At 46.9% G+C, this 23,460-nt stretch overlaps 1 protein-coding gene across 1 annotated transcript in view; it reads left to right on the top strand.

Annotated features, from left to right (window-relative positions):
- The window catches only part of lama5 (laminin, alpha 5), a 276,711-nt gene that overhangs the window by 137,019 nt on the left and 116,232 nt on the right, over window positions 1–23,460 (top strand). Inside the window, exons 23-35 of the mRNA XM_036947797.1 lie at window positions 3,524–3,662; window positions 4,969–5,111; window positions 5,352–5,455; window positions 5,700–5,853; window positions 6,187–6,350; window positions 6,773–6,881; window positions 8,086–8,183; window positions 8,987–9,191; window positions 9,430–9,556; window positions 9,855–9,994; window positions 10,294–10,409; window positions 11,506–11,717; window positions 16,530–16,731. Of these exons, the coding sequence (XP_036803692.1) occupies window positions 3,524–3,662; window positions 4,969–5,111; window positions 5,352–5,455; window positions 5,700–5,853; window positions 6,187–6,350; window positions 6,773–6,881; window positions 8,086–8,183; window positions 8,987–9,191; window positions 9,430–9,556; window positions 9,855–9,994; window positions 10,294–10,409; window positions 11,506–11,717; window positions 16,530–16,731 (1,913 nt within the window). The remainder of the gene's footprint in view (window positions 1–3,523; window positions 3,663–4,968; window positions 5,112–5,351; window positions 5,456–5,699; window positions 5,854–6,186; window positions 6,351–6,772; window positions 6,882–8,085; window positions 8,184–8,986; window positions 9,192–9,429; window positions 9,557–9,854; window positions 9,995–10,293; window positions 10,410–11,505; window positions 11,718–16,529; window positions 16,732–23,460) is intronic.

Here is a 23,460-nt window from a genome sequence, read left to right as displayed (position 1 = left end):
CCCTTTTTTTTGCATTTGCAACCATAACTTATTCTTCTGAATAAGTCTCAAGGTTCAATAGGTCGACGTTTTAGGTATAGTGTCCCTGTAGTATAGCTTTAGGAGGACAGCTTGCTTTATGCTTGGGTGATTGATGACGGAAGCTAGCGTGTTTGCATTGTGGTGCTCCCTGTGTGTTTTATGGAGTGGGCGGGAGAGGTGTGTGCTAGGCATAGAGATGGTTAGAGGGCACACGTGAGTCACAAAGCCCGTTTTAACATGGGCAGCGCCATTGAAGGCTATCACCATTTATGGTCAACTGGGTGGGACTTCCTGTGGGTTAAGTAGGAATCCCACCGGAGGGATCAGCCAATGAATTATACTCCTTAGAAAAACATCCCAGGGCCTCCGGTTTTGCGAACCCTGGTCTGTAGGCGTCACTACAGACCAGGGTTTGATCCCAGGCTGTATCACAGCGGTCTAATGCATTGCGTCGCAGTATTGAGGCGTCACTACAGACCAGGGTTCGATCCCAGGCTGTATCACAGCGGTCTAAGGCATTGCGTCGCAGTATTGAGGCGTCACTACAGACCAGGGTTCGATCCCAGGCTGTATCACAGCGGTCTAAGGCATTGCATCGCAGTATTGAGGTGTAACTACAGACCAGGGTTCGATCCCAGGCTGTATCACAGCGGTCTAAGGCATTGCGTCGCAGTACTGAGGCGTCACTACAGACCAGGGTTCGATCCAGGCTGTATCACAGCCGTCTAAGGCATTGCGTCGCAGTATTGAGGCGTCACTCCAGACCAGGGTTCAATCCCAGGCTGTATCACAGCGGTCTAAGGCATTGCATCGCAGTATTGAGGCGTCACTACAGACCAGGGTTCGATCCCAGGCTGTATCACAGCGGTCTAAGGCATTGCATCGCAGTATTGAGGCGTCACTACAGACCAGGGTTCGATCCCAGGCTGTATCACAGCGGTCTAAGGCATTGCATCGCAGTATTGAGGCGTCACTACAGACCAGGGTTCGATCCCAGGCTGTATCACAGCGGTCTAAGGCATTGCATCGCAGTATTGAGGCGTCACTACAGACCAGGGTTTGATCCCAGGCTGTATCACAGCAGTCTAAGGCATTGCATCGCAGTATTGAGGCGTCACTACAGACCAGGGTTCGACCTTGACTCGACCTTTGCCGACAAGATTGAAATTGAGGAGAAAAAAGGGGTTGAAATATTAAGATAACAGACATCCCAGCACTGCAGGTAACAGTAAGAATAACGCAACAAGAAATAGATACTTTAAAATAAAGCCTTCACTGGTTGCTGCCGATGCTGTCGCAGAAGTCTTCAATGGCAGAGCGGATGTGTGGCCTCTTTTCATCTCTATGGGGCTTTATGGTTGGCTTTGGCTGCAGTGGTGGTGGTATGGTATTAAGGAGTGGTGCTGGTGGTGTGGTATTAAGGAGTGGTGCTGGTGTGGTATTTAGGAGTGGTGGTGGTGTGGTATTAAGGAGTGGTGCTGGTGTGGTATTTAGGAGTGGTGCTGGTGTGGTATTAAGGAGTGGTGGTGGTGTGGTATTTAGGAGTGGTGCTGGTGTGGTATTTAGGAGTGGTGCTGGTGTGGTATTAAGGAGTGGTGGTGGTGTGGTGTTAAGGAGTGGTGCTGGTGTGGTATTAAGGAGTGGTGGTGGTGTGGTATTAAGGAGTGGTGCTGGTGGTGGTGTGGTATTAAGGAGTGGTGCTGGTGTGGTATTAAGGAGTGGTGGTGGTGTGGTATTAAGGAGTGGTGCTGGTGTGGTATTAAGGAGTGGTGGTGGTGTGGTATTAAGGAGTGGTGCTGGTGGTGGTGTGGTATTAAGGAGTGGTGCTGGTGTGGTATTAAGGAGTGGTGGTGGTGTGGTATTAAGGAGTGGTGCTGGTGGTGTGGTATTAAGGAGTGGTGCTGGTGTGGTATTTAGGAGTGGTGCTGGTGTGGTATTAAGGAGTGGTGGTGGTGTGGTATTAAGGAGTGGTGCTGGTGTGGTATTTAGGAGTGGTGCTGGTGTGGTATTAAGGAGTGGTGGTGGTGTGGTATTAAGGAGTGGTGCTGGTGTGGTATTAAGGAGTGGTGGTGGTGTGGTATTAAGGAGTGGTGCTGGTGGTGGTGTGGTATTAAGGAGTGGTGCTGGTGTGGTATTAAGGAGTGGTGGTGGTGTGGTATTAAGGAGTGGTGCTGGTGTGGTATTAAGGAGTGGTGCTGGTGTGGTATTAAGGAGTGGTGCTGGTGGTGGTGTGGTATTAAGGAGTGGTGCTGGTGTGGTATTAAGGAGTGGTGGTGGTGTGGTATTAAGGAGTGGTGCTGGTGGTGTGGTATTAAGGAGTGGTGCTGGTGTGGTATTAAGGAGTGGTGCTGGTGTGGTATTAAGGAGTGGTGGTGGTGTGGTATTAAGGAGTGGTGCTGGTGGTGGTGTGGTATTAAGGAGTGGTGTTGGTGTGGTATTAAGGAGTGGTGCTGGTGTGGTATTAAGGAGTGGTGCTGGTGTGGTATTAAGGAGTGGTGTTGGTGTGGTATTAAGGAGTGGTGTTGGTGTGGTATTAAGGAGTGGTGCTGGTGTGATATTAAGGAGTGGTGTTTGTGTGGTATTATGGAGTGGTGCTGGTGTGGTATTAAGGAGTGGTGTTGGTGTGGTATTAAGGAGTGGTGTTGGTGTGGTATTAAGGAGTGGTGTTGGTGTGGTATTAAGGAGTGGTGCTGGTGTGGTATTAAGGAGTGGTGTTGGTGTGGTATGATGGAGTGGTGCTGGTGTGGTATTAAGGAGTGGTGGTGGTGTGGTATTATGGAGTGGTGCTGGTGTGGTATTAAGGAGTGGTGGTGGTGTGGTATTAAGGATTGGTGCTGGTGTGGTATTAAGTAGTGGTGGTGTGTGTTATTAAGGAGTGGTGTTGGTGTGGTATTATGGAGTGGTGCTGGTGTGGTATTATGGAGTGGTGCTGGTGTGGTATTATGGAGTGGTGCTGGTGTTGTATTAACTAGTGGTTTGCTTTCTTCCCTCTCTATCCCTTCGTTTTGCCCTCCCCTCTCCTCCTCTCCCCTCTTCTCCCTCCCCTCTCTCCCCTCCCTCCCCTCCCCTCCCTCCCCTCCTCCCCACCCTCTCCCCTTTCCTCACCCTCCCTACCCTCTTCTTACTCCCCCCTCCCCTCCCTCCCCTCTCTCCCCTCCCCTCCCTCCCCTCCTCCCCACCCTCTCCCCTCTCCTCACCCTCCCTACTCTCTCCCCTCCCACCTCTCCATCTCTTTTCCTCCTCCCTGCCCTCTTCTTACTCCCCCCTCCCCTCCCTCCCCTCCCTCCCCTCCCCTCCCTCCCCTCCTCCCCACCCTCTCCCCTTTCCTCACCCTCCCTACCCTCTTCTTACTCCTCCCTCCCCTCTCTCCCCTCCCTCCCCTCCCCTCCCTCCCCTCCTCCCCACCCTCTCCCCTCTCCTCACCCTCCCTACCCTCTCCCCTCCCACCTCTCCATCTCTTTTCCTCCTCCCTGCCCCCCACCCCTACGTGTCATCCCCCCAGTCCAAGGTGGTGGTTCAAGTCTCGGTCAGCTCTCCGGACCTGTTCCAAATAGTCTTGCGCTACGTGAATCGGGGTGGCCTGGACATGAGGGGCAGGGTGTCCGTCCTGGAAGACGGGAAGAACTTCATGTGCGGTAACTGTAAGTGTAAGACTCTGTACTATCCTACCCTTAGTGCACTATATGGGGAAAAGGTCCAATGGGACACAGCCTTCCTCTCCCCAGCCTCTCCTCCTCTTTCTCTTCCAATTATGCTGCTCTCTTTTCGCTCTTCCTCCCCTCGCTCTCTTCTCCTCATGGATGGTCATAGTGGCCTCTCCCAGAGGCAGCTGGTGATTGGTTGGTATTGGCATGTAGAGGCAGGGTTTAGAGCTGGCTGTGGGTGAACTTCCTGTCGCGGTTCAAGGGTTTCTGAGGAACTGAAAATCCTGACCTCTGACCCCTCAACCTCCCAAACCCCATAGTCCTCTAACCTCCTATACTATCACAGTTTTTTTTTAACTCAGACCTTATCTTTTGCTATACCTCTTTCCCCTCCTCTTCCTCACGCTTCTCCTCCCCCTCCTCTTCCTCCTCCTCATCCTCCTTCACCTCTACTCCCCATCCTCCTCCTCTTCATCCTCCCCTTCTCCTCCTCTTCCCCTTCCCCCTCCTCTTCCTCCTCCTCCTCCACCTCTACTCCCTCCCCTCCTCCTCTTCCTCCTCCTCCTCCTCCTCCTCCACCTCTATTCCTCCTCCTCCTCCACCTCTACTCCTCCTCCTCCTCCCCCCTTCCTCCTCCTCTTCCTCTTCCTCCTCCTTCAGTACTGTATTTACTGAGTGGATCTACAGTACTGTATTTACTGAGTGTGGATTTACAGTACTGTATTTACTGAGTGGATCTACAGTACTGTATTTACTGAGTGTGGATTTACAGTACTGTATTTACTGAGTGTGGATCTACAGTACTGTATTTACTGAGTGGATCTACAGTACTGTATTTTCTGAGTGTGGATTTACAGTAATGTATTTACTGAGTGTGGATCTACAGTACTGTATTTACTGAGTGGATCTACAGTACTGTATTTTCTGAGTGTGGATTTACAGTACTGTATTTACTGAGTGGATTTAAAGTACTGTATGTACTTCATGCTCTCTTGATAAGTCTACAGATTTTCCTATTCTCTAATAAACCACTCCATATAAGGAGTTCCCTCAGAGGAAATATAAAGTGATTTGATTTTAATTTAATTTAATTCATCTCTGCGTCTGGACCTCAATCAACCTCTCCCTCTCTCTCTCTCTGTTTCATGACTCTCTCTGTTTCTCTCTCTCTGTCTCTCTCTCTCTCTCTCTCTCTCTCTGTCTCTCTCTCTCCCTCTCTCTGTCTCTCTCTCTCTCCCTCTCTCTCTCTCTCTCACTCTCTCTCTCTCTCTCTCTCTCTCTTTCTCCTTCTCCTCTCTCCCAGGCTCAGAACAGTCCAAACAGATCGTGTTTGCCCCCAGCTCAGAACCTACCTTTGTCAACGTGCCCCAGAATAACTTTGTGGAGCCGTTTGTTCTGAACCCTGGTACCTGGACCGTGGTCATTGAGGCCGAGGGCATACTGCTGGTGAGAACCGTGTGTATGTTATATACTGTATGTGTTGCAGGCAGCAGAACCATAGTCCATTTATGTTAGAACGTTTGAATCGTTTTTTTTCCATTAGAGACAGAAAGGATTATTTTTTTCACCCCCCTGTGTCTCCGTGACGGTCAATTTAACACGCCATAATGATGTATGGGATTTAAATGGAGGTGTGCTGTAATCTGTAACATACGCCTTCGTTAATAACATCCTGTTGTTGTACAGGACTATCTGGTGCTCCTGCCCAGTGCGTTCTATGAGGCCCCCGTGCTGCAGACCAAAGTGACTGAGCCGTGCTCCTACGGCGCGGCGCCAGGTGCCAGCCATAAGTAAGTGGTTGACGTGGACGTTGGCTTCTTCCCTCTGTAGAAATACTTATAAGGAGATTACTCTTCCCAGTCGAGGCTCACTCTTGAATGACGCGAAGATAAATGATAGGTTAAATATTGCTGTTAGATACACTGTGTAATTGGATCCTGTGGTATTACTAAAGTAGAACTAACCTGTCTCTCTGTGTCTCTCCCTGATAGCTGTCTGATAAACTACCTGTCTCTCTGTGTCTCTCCCTGATAGCTGTCTGATCTACAAGTATCTGTCTCTGGATGGGTTCCCCTCCATCTCTGGTAACGATGCCAGCTGCCGGTTCGACAACCACCTGCCCAGACCCTGTCACCAGGAGAGGATCACCCCTCGCCACCCCGACATGGCCGTCTGCAGCGGTAGCGATGTCAGTATAAACGGGAGAGGGTTGTGCGTGCGTGCGCGTGTGTGTGTGTGTGTGTGTGTGTGTGTGTGTGTGTGTTTGTGTGTGTGTGTGCGTGCGCGCGCGTGCCGTGTCGTGTGTGAGAAAGAGAGAGAGCCTGGTTGTAAGTGTGGCCGTGCATTTGACGGTGTACGTAAGTGAAATGACAGAACACTGACTGTAAAAAACACGTCTCCTCTGTCCTGTCCCAGCTAAATGTCCAGATGCATAGCTGGGTTAACACTGACTGTCTCTCCTCTCTCAGCTAAATGTCCAGATGCATAGCTGGGTTAACACTGACTGTCTCTCCTCTCTCAGCTAAATGTCCAGATGCATAGTCGTGTGCCCCGTCCCGGGGACTATGTGCTGGTGCTAGAATACGCCAGTGAGGAGGAAGCACCACAGACCATCTCTGTGTCCGTCAACACACCTGGCGGAAGGACACACCAGCACCACGTCACGGTGCTGCCCTGCAAATACAGGTGTGTGTGTGTGTTTGCAGAGGCCCTATGTGTCATTTTGTATACAGACTAGTTGTTGCTATCAAAAAATACTACTGGCTGCCATTGGTGTTTCATGAACGGATGTTATCTATTCTCAATGTGTAGCTTGACTGATCTCTCATATCTCTCTCTCCTCTCTCTCTCTCCTCTCTCTCTCTCTCCTCTCTCTCTCTCTCTCTCTCTCTCTCTCTCTCTCTCCTCTCTCTGTCTCTCTCTCTCTCCTCTCTCTGTCTCTCTCTCTCTCCCCTCTCTCTCTCTCTCTCTCTCTCTCTCTCTCTCTCTCTCTCTCCCTCCCTCCCTCTCTCTCTCTCTCTCTCTCTCTCTCTCTCTCTCTCTCTCTCTCTCTCTCTCTCTCTCTCTCTCTCTCTCTCTCTCTCTCTCTCTCTCTCGTCTGTGTGTAGTTTCCTGTGTCGGGTGGTGACCATCGATGAGATGAACCGTGTGGCTGTCTTCACCCTGTCCACTGATGCTGAGGTCCAACTGATTGCTGACAGAGCCAGTTTCTTCCTGGTAAGAGGTTGAACACGATACGGTCAAACACAGAGCAGAAGACGGGTCTCTCTCTTTTCTCCTGAAGTGTCCTGAAAATAAATCCCTGATATGTGGAAAGTCCCTTTATCCCTACACCAAACAACTTATAACTTGGTGAGGAATAGTGAACGAGTGCATACTTCAGGGGGAAAAGGAGAGATTATTGGGACACAGCCATCGTTTGACTTTCGGATCGTGAATGGGAGCAGAGGGGTCGAAACAGCTAATCAGTTTCATTTCATTCTGAACAGAACCACCATTTTTTGGAGGGTCCGTTCCACTCTTCCTACCAGAGTAATAAAGTTCTGAACCGGTTCGAATACATTTAACTCATTCATGTGTTATAATAATATGTTATAATGTGTTATAATGTGTTATAATGTGTTATAATGAGTTATAATGTGTTATAATGTGTGTTATAATGCGTTATAATGTTTCGGTTATTAGTAGGTATATCATTACTTCACTGAATTCTATCATTATATACCAGCTAGAGACCTACGGAGGAGCGGCTAATGTGGAGGAACATCCAAGTGTTCGGCTCAACACCGAGGCTAGCTAAAATCCCTGGGCTCAACACCGAGGCTAGCTCAATACCCTGGGCTCAACACCGAGGCTAGCTAAAATCCCTGGGCTCAACACCGAGGCTAGCTCAATGCCCTGGGCTCAACACCGAGGCTAGCTAAAATCCCTGGGCTCAACACCGAGGCTAGCTCAATGCCCTGGGCTCAACACCAAGGCTATCTAAAATCCCTGGGCTCAACACCGAGGCTAGCTCAATGCCCTGGGCTCAACACTGAGGCTAGCTCAATGCCCTGGACTCAACACCGAGGCTATCTCAATGCCCTGGACTCAACACCGAGGCTAGCTCAATGCCCTGGGCTCAACACTGAGGCTAGCTCAATGTCCTGGACCAGAGCTAGCTAGCTAACAAACTTGTGTGTGCAGCAACACCAGAATTCAAAACACGTCTTAACTTTTTTTTGTAGTTAATTAAATCCAATGTGAAATGTGATAACTTTAGTATCCTTAAACTAGTCTAGAAAACTAGCTGGCAGACAGACACTGGATGGAGAAGTTTCTCCTGGCAGACAGACACTGGATGGAGAAGTTTCTGTGGGAAGACAGAGTGAGTACTAGGTTTTTTTTGTGGGATTGAAACTTTTGGTGATCTTTCCTCCAGCACAAAGTGTACCTGGTTCCCCGGGAGCAGTTTATCATGGACTACCTGGAGACTAAAGTCCACTGCATCAGCACACATGGACTGTTCTCACCTGACAGGTAACCAGACAGACCCTTCTCACCTGACAGGTAACCAGACAGACCCTTCTCACCTGACAGGCAACCAGACAGACCCTTCTCACCTGGCCGGTAACCAGACAGACCCTTCTCACCTGACAGGTAACCAGACAGACACTTCTCACCTGACAGGTAACCAGACAGACCCTTCTCACCTGACAGGTAACCAGACAGACCCTTCTCACCTGACAGGTAACCAGACAGACCCTTCTCACCTGGCCGGTAACCAGACAGACCCTTCTCACCTGACAGGTAACCAGACAGACCCTTCTCACCTGACAGGTAACCAGACAGACCATTCTCACCTGACAGGTAACCAGACAGACCCTTCTCACCTGACAGGTAACCAGACAGAAGGGATTCAGGCTCTGAAGACGTAATATGTTGTGGAGTCCGACCAATCACTGAACTCCTGATCCAAGTCCCCAGGTGCTACATACTTACATTAACTATTATCCACTATTTAATTTTCTCTTCCCCTCTCCTCCCTCACTCCTCCTACCCCCTCCCTTCCTCTCGCTACCTCCTCTTCCCTCTCCTCTCCTCTCTCCTCCCCTCCCCTCTCTCCTCTCATCTCCTCTCCTCTTCCTCCTCTCCTCTTCCTCCTCTGCTGTCCTTCCTCTCCTCTTCCCTTCTCCTCCCTCCCTCACTCCACCTCTCCTCTCCTCTCTCTACCTCCTCTTTCTCTACCCCCTCCCTCCTCTCCTCTCCTCTTCCCCTCTCCTCCTTCACTCCTCTACCCTCTCCCTCCCTCCTCCTCTCTTCCTCTTCCTCTCCCAATCCAGCTCGTCCTGTATCCCGTCTAGGTTCCAGACCCCCTCTGATTCGCTGGTGTTGAAGGAAGGTCAAGGGTCATCTGTCCAGGAGCCTGTCCTGGCCTCCCCTGCTGACCCCCCTGTGGGTCCAGCCGACACCATTCCCTGGGCCAGCGGAGACCGTCCTCCCACCGCAGCGGATGACGTGGACCATGTCCGCCTTGATTCCGCTCAGGTAATCCTTCATCATTTCATTCAGGTACCTGGTCTACGACATTTTATTTTGTCTTTATTTTTATTTTTTTACAGGAGATCTACTAAGGTTGAGAACCTATGTTCTAGAAAGACCTCACATTGGATGTTATTGAAGTATTCGTTGACAGTCACACAATAAAATCCAATTCACTAATAGTTTTCTGCGGAACGATTCCAATGTCACGCGGTCATGATGGTTCTGTCTTCCTGCCCTCCAGAATGCAGCAGTGTACTCTGGTCGTGTCCAAACTCTGGGTCGTTACGTGTTCATCCTCCACTACCACCAGCCCCTCCACCCCACCTACCCTGTCCAGGTCTTCATCAACGGTGGACGCATCTGGCAAGGTGAATATCTCTCTATATCAATAGTTATACTATCGCTGTTAAAAGATTGTGATCAAGTCCTTAAATGAGCAAAATACAGAACGCAGGAAAAGTCAGAAAATCACAATTATCTTTTGACAGTTGAATTTGAATCTTTTGACAGATAAATTTAAATATTTTGACAGTTGAATTTGAATCTTTTGACAGATAAATTTAAATATTTTGACAGTTGAATTTGAATCTTTTGACAGTTAAATTTAAATATTTTCACAGTTGAATTTCAATCTTTTGTAATCTTTTTGTAATCTCCATCCTCCAGGCCATGCCAACGCCTCCTTCTGTCCCCATGGTTACGGTTGCCGTAGCGTTCTGATCTCGGAGAACCAGATCATTCTGGACGTGACGGACAACGAGATCTTCCTGACCGTCCAGGTCCCTGATGGAAAAACACTCTGGCTGGTGAGTTAGTCTAGAAACACTAAGAGAAAATGTCTTTATTTTTTATAAGTGAAAGACAAGCGAAGATTGAAATGAATCCATAGAGCTTGTGGTTGTTGTCCATTTCAATTTCAGTTGTCTGCTTGCAGAGCTTAACATCTATTTCAGTACAGAGCACTGGAAAGTGTAGATAGAGGTGTATAAAGACTGTGAAGTTCTAACAACGTGTGTGGTGTGTGTGTGTGTGTGTGTGTGTGTGTGTGGTGTGTGTGTGTGTGTGGTGTGTCTGTGTGTGTGTGTGTGTGGTGTGTGTGTGTCAGGACTATGTTCTGGTGGTCCCAGAGAGCAGCTACAGCTCCAGTTATCTGTCTGAACAACCTCTGGACAAATCATATGACTTCATCAGCAACTGTGGCCAGAACAGCTTCTACATCCAGTGAGTTTACTGTACAGCATGTCTGATGTAAAAGAAAAGCTAATAAAAGATAGATTATGTGTTGTGGCTGAGAATATATACTTTACTATTATATTATTATACTATATACTTGCTCAAATGTAATTTCAGTACCCAGAACCAAATCTCACCTGGTCAGTAGCTGGACAGCTAATCATCTGTCTAGAGACTAACTACAGACTAACTACTGACTAACTACAGACTAACTACAGACTATCTAGAGACTAACTAGAGACTAACTAGAGACTAACTAGAGACTAACTACAGACTAACTAGAGACTAACTACAGACTAACTACAGACTATCTAGAGACTAACTAGAGACTAACTAGAGACTAACTACAGACTAACTACAGACTAACTACAGACTATCTAGAGACTAACTACAGACTAACTACATACTAACTACAGACTAACTACAGACTAACTACATACTAACTACAGACTAACTAGAGACTAACTAGAGACAACTAGAGACAACTAGAGACTAACTAGAGACTAACTACAGACTAACTACAGACTAACTACAGACTAACTAGAGACTAACTAGAGACAACTAGAGACTAACTACAGACTAACTACAAACTAACTGCAGACTAACTACAGACTAACTACAGACTAATTAAAGACTAACTAGAGACTAACTAGAGACAACTAGAGACTAACTGCAGACTAACTACACTATCTAGAGACTAAATTGAGACCAACTACAGACTAACTACACTATCTAGAGACTAACTACAGACTAACTACAGACTAATTAAAGACTAACTACAGACTAACTACACTAACTACAGACTAACTACACTAACTAGAGACAAACTACACTAACTACAGACTAACTACAGACTAACTACAGACTAACTAGAGACTAACTACACTAACTAGAGACTAACTACACTAACTAGAGACCAACTAGAGACTAACTACACTAACTAGAGACCAACTAGAGACTAACTAGAGACTAACTAGAGACTAACTAGCTCAAATGTGAATACCTCTCCCTCTCTCTCTCTCTCACTCTCTCTCCCCGCTCTCTCTCCACCCCCCCACCCCCCCCCCCCCCCCCCTCTCTCCAGTCCTGCCACAGCCTCTCCATTCTGTCTTGGTTCAGCCATCTCTCTCTCTGCGTTCTTCAACAACGGTGCCATGCCCTGCGGGTGCCATGAGGTGGGCGCGGACAGCGATACCTGCCAACCCTTCGGCGGGCAGTGCCAGTGCAGACCTAACGTCATCGGCAGGGACTGCTCACAGTGTGCCACGGGCTACTGGGGGTTCCCCAACTGTAGACGTGAGTCACTACAATACGAGGCCTGGCTGAGAGAAGAGATTGGGAGGAGACTGGGATAAGGGAGGAGACTGGGATAAGGGAGGAGACTGCGATAAGGGAGGAGACTGGGATACGGGAGAAGACTGGGATAAGGGAGAAGACTGGGATAAGTGAAGAGACTGGGATAAGGGAGGAGACTGGGATAAGGGAGAAGACTGGGATAAGGGAGTAGACGGGGATAAGGGAGTAGACGGGGATAAGGGAGGATTCTGGGATAAGGGAGAAGACTGGGATAAGGGAGAAGACTGGGATAAGGGAGGAGACGGGGATAAGGGAGAAGACTGGGATAAGGGAGGAGACTGGGATAAGGGAGAAGACTGGGATAAGGGAGGAGACGGGGATAAGGGAGAAGACTGGGATAAAGGAGGAGTCTGGGATACGGGAGAAGACTGGGATAAGGGAGAAGAGTGGGATAAGGGAGGAGACGGGGATAAGGGAGGAGACTGGGATACGGAAGGAGACTGGGATAAGGGAGAAGACTGGGATAAGGGAGGAGACGGGGATAAGGGAGGAGACGGGGATACGGGAGAAGACTGGGATAAGGGAGAAGACTGGGATAAGGGAGGAGACTGGGATACGGGAGAAGACTGGGATAAGGGAGAAGACTGGGATAAGTGAAGAGACTGGGATAAGGGAGGAGACTAGGAGACTGGGATACAGGAGGAGACTGGGATAAGGGAGGAGACTAGGAGACTGGGATAATAGAGGAAACTGGGATAAGGGAGGAGACTGGGATAAGGAAGGAGACTAGGATCAAATCAAATGTATTTATATAGCCCTTCGTACATCAGCTGATATCTCAAAGTGCTGTACAGAAACCCAGCCTAAAACCCCAAACAGCAAGCAATGCAGGTGTAGAAGCACAGTGGCTAGGAAAAACTCCCTAGAAAGGACAAAACCTAGGAAGAAACCTAGAGAGGAACCAGGCTATGTGGGGTGGCCAGTCTTCTTCTGGCTGTGCCGGGTGGAGATTATAACAGAACATGGCCAAGATGTTCAAATGTTCATAAATGACCAGCATGGTCCAATAATAATAAGGCAGAACAATTGAAACTGGAGCAGCAGCACGGCCAGGTGGACTGGGGACAGCAAGGAGTCATCATGTCAGGTAGTCCTGAGGCATGGTCCAAGGGCTCAGGTCCTCCAAGAGAGAGAAAGAAAGAGAGAATTAGAGAGAGCACACTTAAATTCACACAGGACACCGAATAGGACAGGAGAAGGACTCCAGATATAACAAACTGACCCTAGCCCCCCGACACATAAACTACTGCAGCATAAATACTGGAGGCTGAGACAGGAGGGGTCAGGAGACACTGTGGCCCCATCCGAGGACACCCCCGGAGAGGGCCAAACAGGAAGGATATAACCCCACCCACTTTGCCAAAGCACAGCCCCCACACCACTAGAGGGATATCTTCAACCACCAACTTACCATCCTGAGACAAGGCTGAGTATAGCCCACAAAGATCTCCGCCACGGCAGGGTTAGAGGCAGAGAATCCCAGTGGAAAGAGGGGAACCGGCCAGGCAGAGACAGCAAGGGCGGTTCGTTGCTTCAGAGCCTTTCCGTTCACCTTCCCACTCCTGGGCCAGACTACACTCAATCATATGACCCACTGAAGAGATGAGTCTTCAGTAAAGACTTAAAGGTTGAGACCGAGTTTGCGTCTCTGACATGGGTAGGCAGACCGTTCCATAAAAATGGAGCTCTATAGGAGAAAGCCCTGCCTCCAGCTGTTTGCTTAGAAATTCTAGGGACAATTAGGAGGCCTGCGTCTTGTGACCGTATAGGTATGTACGGCAGGACCAAATCAGAGAGATAGGTAGGAGCAAGCCCATGTAATGCTTTGTAGGTTAGCAGTAAAACCTTGAAATCAGCCCTTGCTTTGACAGGAAGCCAGTGTAGGGAGGCTAGCACTGGAGTAATATGATCAAATGTTTTGGTTCTAGTCAGGATTCTAGCAGCCGTATTTAGCACTAACTGAAGTTTATTTAGTGCTTTATCCGGGTAGCCGGAAAGTAGAGCATTGCAGTAGTCTAACCTAGAAGTGACAAATGCATGGATTAATTTTTCTGCGTCATTTTTGGACAGAAAGTTTCTGATTTTTGCGTAGGTGGAAAAAAGTTGTCCTTGAAATGGTCTTGATATGTTCTTCAAAAGAGAGATCAGGGTCCAGAGTAACGCCGAGGTCCTTCACAGTTTTATTTGAGACGACTGTACAACCATTAAGATTAATTGTCAGATTCAACAGAAGATCTCTTTGTTTCTTGGGACCTAGAACAAGCATCTCTGTTTTGTCCGAGTTTAAAAGTAGAAAGTTTGCAGCCATCCACTTCCTTATGTCTGAAACACATGCTTCTAGCGAGGGCAATTTTGGGGCTTCACCATGTTTCATTGAAATGTACAGCTGTGTGTCATCCGCATAGCAGTGAAAGTTAACATAATGTTTTCAAATTACATCCCCAAGAGGTAGAATATATAGTGAAAACAATAATGGTCCTAAAACGGAACCTTGAGGAACACCGAAATTTACAGTTGATTTGTCAGAGGACAAACCATTCACAGAGACAAACTGATATCTTTCCGACAGATAAGATCTAAACCAGGCCAGAACTTGTCCGTGTAGACCAATTTGGGTTTCCAATCTCTCCAAAAGAATGTGGTGATCGATGGTATCAAAAGCAGCACTAAGGTCTAGGAGCACGAGGACAGATGCAGAGCCTCGGTCTGATGCCATTAAAAGGTAATTTACCACCTTCACAAGTGCAGTCTCAGTGCTATGATGGGGTCTAAAACCAGACCAGAAGCATTTCGTATACATTGTTTGTCATTGTTTGTCTTCAGGAAGGCAGTGAGTTGCTGCGCAACAGCCTTTTCAAAAATGTTTGATAGGAATGGAAGATTCGATATAGTCCGATAGTTTTTTATATTTTCTGGGTCAAGGTTTGGCTTTTTCAAGAGAGGCTTTATTACTGCCACTTTCAGTGAGTTTGGTACACATTCGGTGGATAGAGAGCCATTTATTATGTTCAACATAGGAGGGCCAAGCCCAGGAAGCAGCTCTTTCAGTAGTTTAGTTGGAATAGGGTCCAGTATGCAGCTTGAAGGTTTAGAGGCCATGATTATTTTCATCATTGTGTCAAGAGATATAGTACTAAAACACTTGAGCGTCTCTCTTGATCCTAGGTCCTGGCAGAGTTGTGCAGACTCAGGACAACTGAGCTTTGAAGGAATACGGAGATTTAAAGAGGAGTCCGTAATTTGCTTTCTAATAATCATGATCTTTTCCTCAAAGAAGTTCATGAATTTATCACTGCTAAAGTGAAAGCCATCCTCTCTTGGGGAATGCTGCTTTTTAGTTAGCTTTGCGACAGTATCAAAAAGGAATTTCGGATTGTTCTTATTTTCCTCAATTAAGTTAGAAAAATAGGATGGTGGAGCAGCAGTGAGGGCTCTTCGGTACTGCACGGTACTGTCTTTCCAAGCTAGTCGGAAGACTTCCAGTTTGGTGTGGCGCCATTTCCGTTCCAATTTTCTGGAAGCTTGCTTCAGAGCTCGGGTATTTTCTGTGTACCAGGGAGCTAGTCTCTTATGAGAAATGTTTTTAGTTTTTAGGGGTGCAACTGCGTCTAGGGTATTGCGCAAGGTTAAATTGAGTTCCTCAGTTAGGTGGTTAACTGATTTTTGTCCTCTGGCGTCCTTGGGTAAACAGAGGGAATCTGGAAGGACATCAAGGAATCTTTGTGTTGTCTGTGAATTTATTGCACGAGTTTTGATGATCCTTGGTTGGGGTCTGAGCAGATTATTTGTTGCTATTGCAAATGTAATAAAATGGTGGTCCGATAGTTCAGGATTATGAGGAAAAACATTAAGATCCACAACATTTATTCCATGGGACAAAACTAGGTCCAGAGTATGACTGTGACAGTGAGTGGGTCCAGAGACATGTTGGACAAAACCCACTGAGTCGATGATGGCTCCGAAAGCCTTTTGGAGTGGGTCTGTGGATTTTTCCATGTGAATATTAAAGTCACCAAAGATTAGAATATTATCTGCTATGACTACAAGGTCCGATAGGAATTCAGGGAACTCAATGAGGAACGCTGTATATGGCCCAGGAGGCCTGTAAACAGTAGCTATAAAAAGTGATTGAGTAGGCTGCATAGATTTCATGACTAGAAGCTCAAAAGACGAGACTGGGATACAGGAGGAGACTGGGAGACTGGGATACGGGAGGAGACTGGGATAAGTGAAGAGACTGGGATACAGGAGGAGACTAGGAGACTGGGATACGGGAGGACACTGGGATAAATGTCTGGTGCGTCCTCTATCTGTCTGTGTGTATTGTCTGTGTGTACTATACTGTCTGTGTGTACTATACTGTCTGTGTGTACTATACTGTCTGTGTGTACTATACAGTCTGTGTGTACTATACTGTCTGTGTGTACTATACTGTCTGTGTGTACTGTATGTGTGTACTATACTGTCTGTGTGTACTATACTGTCTGTGTGTACTGTCTATGTGTACTATACAGTCTGTGTGTACTATACTGTATATGTGTACTATACTGTCTGTGTGTACTGTCTGTGTGTACTATACTGTCTGTGTGTATTATACTGTCTGAGTCTAATGTGTATGACATGTCAGTGTACATATCTGTGGTAGTGTGTGTGTGTGTGTGTGTGTGTGTGTGTGTGTGTGTGTGTGTGTGTGTGTGTGTGTGTGTGTGTCTACAGGTATGATTGAATGTGATCTCTCCTCTACTCCCGCAGCGTGTCAGTGTGGTACACGGCTGTGTGAGCCGGTGACTGGAGACTGTATCTGCCCACCGAGGACCCTGCTCCCAGAGTGTATCCAGTGTGAGCCCCAGACGTTCGGCTGTCATCCTCTGGTCGGCTGTGAGGTCTGCAACTGTTCCTGTCCTGGGGTCACCACCCTCGACGTCAGCTGTGACACCGACAGTGGACAGTGCAGGTACAAGACTGGGTTAGCAACAGACTGAGCTAAATGTTCTGATGTTGTGTAGGACATTCAATGCAGGTAAAAGACCACTCTGGGTTTGAAAATGGGGTCGTATGTGCTTCACAAGACTAGTGTTAGGGCCACGCTGAGTAAAAGTCTAGATATGAGCTTTTATGGGTATCTAACGCGAGTCCGCCGGATTTCGGACAAAGTTGCCTCTCGCAGGAGCGTGGTTCGACCGCTTGTACTCTCCTAAAAACACCAAAAAAGGAAGTTGTCTATTTCTCTGTACTCATCTGAGGTTTTTCTGAGACATTCTCTGACTTCTGTCATATTTACTCAGCTCCACTTTGCCAAATTGTGAGTCTTTGCCTTCAAGGGCCAGCTCTAAAATTAGGCCTAGGGATAAAAACGGTCATTTATGTCCTCTCGTTATTCTGCCATTGTGCTCGTTGTGCTCTGAAATGCCAATGTGATGTGGAAGGGGACCAAACTAGGCCACTTGTAGAGAGAGCAAAACAGTGACTTTAGAGTGTTGCTAGTCAAGAGATACAGGTAGAATGGACAAGAGGTTACAGTTTGAGGAACAGTTTGAGGAACAGTTTGAGGTTACAGTTTGAGGAACAGTTTGAGGTTACAGTTTGAGGTTACACAGTTTGAGGAACAGTTTGATTACAGTTTGAGGTCACAGTTTGAGGTTACAGTTTGAGGTTACAGTTTGAGGAACAGTTTGAGGTTACAGTTTGAGGTCACAGTTTGAGGAACAGTTTGATTACAGTTTGAGGAACAGTTTGAGGTTACAGTTTGAGGAACAGTTTGAGGAACAATTTGAGGAACAGTTTGAGGAACAGTTTGAGGAACAGTTTGAGGAACAGTTTGAGGTTACAGTTTGAGGAACAGTTTGAGGTCACAGTTTGAGGAACAGTTTGATTACAGTTTGAGGAACAGTTTGAGGTCACAGTTTGAGGTTACAGTTTGAGGTTACAGTTTGAGGTTACAGTTTGAGGAACAGTTTGAGGTTACAGTTTGAGGAACAGTTTGAGGTTACAGTTTGAGGAACAGTTTGAGGTTACAGTTTGAGATTACAGTTTGAGGAACAGTTTGATTACAGTTTGAGGAACAGTTTGAGGTCACAGTTTGAGGTTACAGTTTGAGGTTACAGTTTGAGGTTACAGTTTGAGGAACAGTTTGAGGTTACAGTTTGAGGTTACAGTTTGAGGAACAGTTTGAGGTTACAGTTTGAGGAACAGTTTGAGGTTACAGTTTGAGGAACAGTTTGAGGTTACAGTTTGAGGAACAGTTTGAGGTTACAGTTTGGGGAACAGTTTGAGGTAACAGTTTGAGGTTACAGTTTGAGGAACAGTTTGAGGCTACAGTTTGATGTTACAGTTTGAGGAACAGTTTGAGGTTACAGTTTGAGGAACAGTTTGAGGAACAGTTTGAGGAACAGTTTGATGTTACAGTTTGAGGAACAGTTTGAGGTCACAGTTTGAGGAACAGTTTGAGGTATCAGTTTGAGGTCACAGTTTGAGGTCACAGTTCGAGGTCACAGTTTGAGGTCACAGTTTGAGGAACAGTTTGAGGTATCAGTTTGAGGTCACAGTTCGAGGTCACAGTTTGAGGAACAGTTTGAGGAACAGTTTGAGGAACAGTTTGAGGAACAGTTTGAGGTTACAGTTTGAGGAACAGTTTGAGGTTACAGTTTGAGGAACAGTTTGATGAACAGTTTGAGATTACAGTTTGAGAAACAGTTTGATGTTACAGTTTGAGGTTACAGTTTGAGGAACAGTTTGAGGTTACAGTTTGAGGAACAGTTTGAGGTTACAGTTTGAGGTCACAGTTTGAGGTTACAGTTTGAGGTTACAGTTTGAGGAACAGTTTGAGGAACAGTTTGAGGAACAGTTTGAGGTTACAGTTTGAGGAACAGTTTGAGGAACAGTTTGAGGAACAGTTTGAGGAACAGTTTGATTACAGTTTGAGGAACAGTTTGAGGTTACAGTTTGAGGAACAGTTTGAGGAACAGTTTGAGGAACAGTTTGAGGTTACAGTTTGAGGAACAGTTTGAGGAACAGTTTGAGGTTACAGTTTGAGGTTACAGTTTGAGGAACAGTTTGATGTTACAGTTTGAGGTTACAGTTTGAGGTTACACAGTTTGAGGAACAGTTTGATTACAGTTTGAGGTTACAGTTTGAGGAACAGTTTGGTTACAGTTTGAGGTTACACAGTTTGAGGAACAGTTTGAGGTTACAGTTTGAGGAACAGTTTGAGGAACAGTTTGGTTACAGTTTGATTACAATTTGAAGTTACAGTTTGAGGTTACAGTTTGAGGTCACAGTTTGAGGTGACAGTTTGAGGTTACAGTTTGAGATTACAGTTTGAGGTTACAGTTTGAGGTTACAGTTTGAGGTTACAGTTTGAGGAACAGTTTGATTACAGTTTGAGGAACAGTTTGAGGTTACAGTTTGAGGTTACAGTTTGAGGAACAGTTTGAGGTTACAGTTTGAAGTTACAGTTTGAGGAACAGTTTGAGGTTACAGTTTGAGGAACAGTTTGAGGTTACAGTTTGAGGAACAGTTTGAGGTTACAGTTTGAGGTTACAGTTTGAGGAACAGTTTGAGGTTACAGTTTGATGTTACAGTTTGAGGAACAGTTTGAGGTTACAGTTTAAGATTACAGTTTGAGGAACAGTTTGAGGAACAGTTTGAGGAACAGTTTGAGGTCACAGTTTGAGGTCACAGTTTGAGGTTACAGTTTGAGGAGCAGTTTGAGGTTACAGTTTGAGGAACAGTTTGAGTCTACAGTTTGAGGTTACAGTTTGAGGAACAGCTTGAGGTTACAGTTTGATGGAACAGTTTGAGGAACAGTTTGAGGAACAGTTTGAGGTTACAGTTTGAGGTTACAGTTTGAGGTTACAGTTTGAGGAACAGTTTGAGGAACAGTTTGAGGTCACAGTTTGAGGTCACAGTTTGAGGTTACAGTTTGAGGTTACAGTTTGAGGGAACAGTTTGAGGAACAATTTCAGGTTACAGTTTGAGGAACAATTTGAGGTTACAGTTTGAGGGAACAGTTTGAGGAACAATTTGAGGTTACAGTTTGAGGGAACAGTTTGAGGGAACAGTTTGAGGTTACAGTTTGAGGTTACAGTTTGATGTTACAGTTTGAGGTTACAGTTTGAGATTACAGTTTGAGGTTACATTTTGAGGTTACAGTTTGAGGAACAGTTTGAGGAACAGTTTGTTTACAGTTTGATTACAATTTGAAGTTACAGTTTTAGGTTACAGTTTGAGGTCACAGTTTGGTTAGACAGTTTGAGGTTACAGTTTGAGGTTACAGTTTGAGGAACAGTTTGAGGTTACAGTTTGAGGAACAGTTTGAGGTTACAGTTTGAGGAACAGTTTGAGGAACAGTTTGGTTACAGTTTGATTACAATTTGAAGTTACAGTTTGAGGTTACAGTTTGAGGTCACAGTTTGGTTAGACAGTTTGAGGAACAGTTTGAGGTTACAGTTTGAGGTTACAGTTTGAGGTTACAGTTTGAGGTTACAGTTTGATTACAGTTTGGTTACACAGTTTGAGGTTACAGTTTGAGGTTACAGTTTGAGGAACAGTTTGAGGAACAGTTTGAGGAACAGTTTGAGGTTACAGTTTGAGGTTACAGTTTGAGGTTACAGTTTGAGATTACAGTTTGAGGTTACAGTTTGAGGTTACAGTTTGAGGTTACAGTTTGAGGAACAGTTTGAGGTTACAGTTTGAGGAACAGTTTGAGGAACAGTTTGGTTACAGTTTGATTACAATTTGAAGTTACAGTTTGAGGTTACAGTTTGAGGTCACAGTTTGAGGTGACAGTTTGAGGAACAGTTTGAGGAACAGTTTGAGGAACAGTTTGAGGAACAGTTTGAGGTTACAGTTTGAGGTTACAGTTTGAGGTTACAGTTTGAGGTTACAGTTTGAGGTTACAGTTTGAGGTTACAGTTTGAGGTTACAGTTTGAGGAACAGTTTGAAGTTACAGTTTGAGGAACAGTTTGAGGAACAGTTTGGTTACAGTTTGATTACAATTTGAAGTTACAGTTTGAGGTTACAGTTTGAGGTCACAGTTTGGTTAGACAGTTTGAGGAACAGTTTGAGGTCACAGTTTGGTTAGACAGTTTGAGGTTACAGTTTGAGGTTACAGTTTGAGGAACAGTTTGAGGTTACAGTTTGAGGAACAGTTTGAGGAACAGTTTGGTTACAGTTTGATTACAATTTGAAGTTACAGTTTGAGGTTACAGTTTGAGGTCACAGTTTGGTTAGACAGTTTGAGGTCACAGTTTGAGGTTACAGTTTGAGGTTACAGTTTGAGGTTACAGTTTGAGGTTACAGTTTGAGATTACAGTTTGAGGAACAGTTTGAGGTTACAGTTTGAGATTACAGTTTGAGGAACAGTTTGAGGTTACAGTTTGAGGTCACAGTTTGGTTACACAGTTTGAGGTTACAGTTTGGTTACACAGTTTGAGGAACAGTTTGAGGTTACAGTTTGAGGTTACAGTTTGAGGAACAATTTGAGGTTACAGTTTGAGGGAACAGTTTGAGGAACAATTTGAGGTTACAGTTTGAGGTTACAGTTTGAGGAACAGTTTCCCCTCCTTTCTCCCCTTCCCTCTCTCCTCTCCCCTTTCCTCCTCTCCCTCTCCCTCTCCCCTTTCTCCTCTTCTCTCCCCTCCCCTCCTCCTCTCTCCCTCCCCTCTCTCCCCTCCCCTCCTCCTCTTCCCCTCCTCTCCCCCTCCTCTCCCCCTTCCCTATTCCCTCTCCCCTCTCCTCCTCTCCCTCTCCCCTTTCCCCTCCTCCTCTCCCCTTTCTCCTCTTCCCTCCCCTCCTCCTCTCTCCCTCCCCTCTCTCCCCTCCCCTCCTCCTCTCTCCCTCCCCTCTCTCCCCTCCCCTCCTCCTCTCCCTCCCCTCTCTCCCCTCCCCTCCTCCTCTCCCCCTCCTATCCCCTTTCTCCTCCTCCTCTCCCCCTCCCCTTTCTCCCCCTCCCCTTTCCCCTCATCTCTCCCCTCCTCCTCTCCCCCTTCCCTCTCTCCCCTCCTCTCCTCTCCTCCCTCCTCTCCTCTCTCCCCTCCCCTCCTTCTCTCCCCCTTCCCTCTCCCCTCCCCTTTCTCCCCCTCCCCTTTCCCCTCCTCTCTCCCCTCCCCTCCTCCTCTCCCCCTTCCCTCTCTCCCCTCCTCTCCTCTCTCCCCTCCCCTCCTCCTCTCCCCCTTCCATCTCTCCCCTCCCCTTTCCCCTCCTCCTGTCCACTCTCCCCTCCCTTTTCCCCTCCTCTCTCCCCTCCCCTTTCCCCTCCTCCTCTCCTTTCCCCTCCTTCTCTCCCCCTTCCCTCTCCCCTCCCCTTTCTCCCCTTTCTCCCCTTTCCCCTCCTCTCTCCCCTCCCCTCCTCCTCTCCCCCTTCCCTCTCTCCCCTCCTCTCCTCTCTCCCCTCCCCTCCTCCTCTCCCCCTTCCATCTCTCCCCTCCCCTTTCCCCTCCTCCTGTCCACTCTCCCCTCCCCTTTCCCCTCCTCTCTCCCCTCCCCCTCTCCTTTCCCCTCCTTCTCTCCCCCTTCCCTCTCCCCTCCCCTTTCTCCCCTTTCTCCCCTTTCCCCTCCTCTCTCCCCTCCCCTCCTCCTCTCCCCCTTCCCTCTCTCCCCTCCTCTCCTCTCTCCCCTCCCCTCCTCCTCTCCCCCTTCCATCTCTCCCCTCCCCTTTCCCCTCCTCTCTCCCCTCCCCTTTCCCCTCCTCCTCTCCTTTCCCCTCCTCTCTCCTCCTCTCTCCCCTCCCCTCCTCCTCCTCCTCTCCCCCTTCCATCTCTCCCCTCCCCTTTCCCCTCCTCTCTCCCCTCCCCTTTCCCCTCCTCCTCTCCTTTCCCCTCCTCTCCCCTCCTCTCCCCTCCAATCCACTGTGAGCATCCAGACATAAAGACATTCTGCAGCAGTGTGTCACATTCCTCTGTGGTCTCTGTCCTGACAAGACATGTCTGTAAAGCTGCTGCTATCAGCTCTCAGTAGGCCTCTTATATCAGCCTGCTGTCTGGGCTACTGATACCTGACACTGATAACACACACTGACACAGATGCACGTACAGAGCAACACAGCCAAACGTGTAGCGTGATTATTTTCATTGAAAAACACTTTGCCTTCTAGAGATGCATTGTAAAAAAAATGGATTGAATATGAGACCACATTTGCTGGCAAAACGCTGAGATTAGTTCATAATAGCAACATGGACTGTGATATTATCTGACCACTGAAAACAACACAACATGGACTGTGATATTATCTGACCACTGAAAACACCACAACATGGACTGTGACATTATCTGACCACTGAAAACAACACAACATAGACTGTGATATTATCTGACCACTGAAAACACCACAACATAGACTGTGACATTATCTGACCACTGAAAACAACACCACAACATGGACTGTGATATTATCTGACCACTGAAAACACCACAACATGGACTGTGATATTATCTGACCACTGAAAACACCACAACAACATGGACTGTGATATTATCTGACCACTGAAAACAACACAACAACATGGACTGTGACATTATCTGACCACTGAAAACAACACAACATGGACTGTGATATTATCTGACCACTGAAAACAACACAACAACATGGACTGTGATATTATCTGACCACTGAAAACAACACAACATGGACTGTGATATTATCTGACCACTGAAAACAACACAACATGGACTGTGATAGTATCT

Source organism: Oncorhynchus mykiss, chromosome 16 (assembly GCF_013265735.2).
Source record: "Oncorhynchus mykiss isolate Arlee chromosome 16, USDA_OmykA_1.1, whole genome shotgun sequence".
Taxonomy (NCBI): domain Eukaryota; kingdom Metazoa; phylum Chordata; class Actinopteri; order Salmoniformes; family Salmonidae; genus Oncorhynchus; species Oncorhynchus mykiss.
Note: the sequence above shows the minus strand (reverse complement) of the source record. Positions and strands in the feature narration are given on the sequence as shown.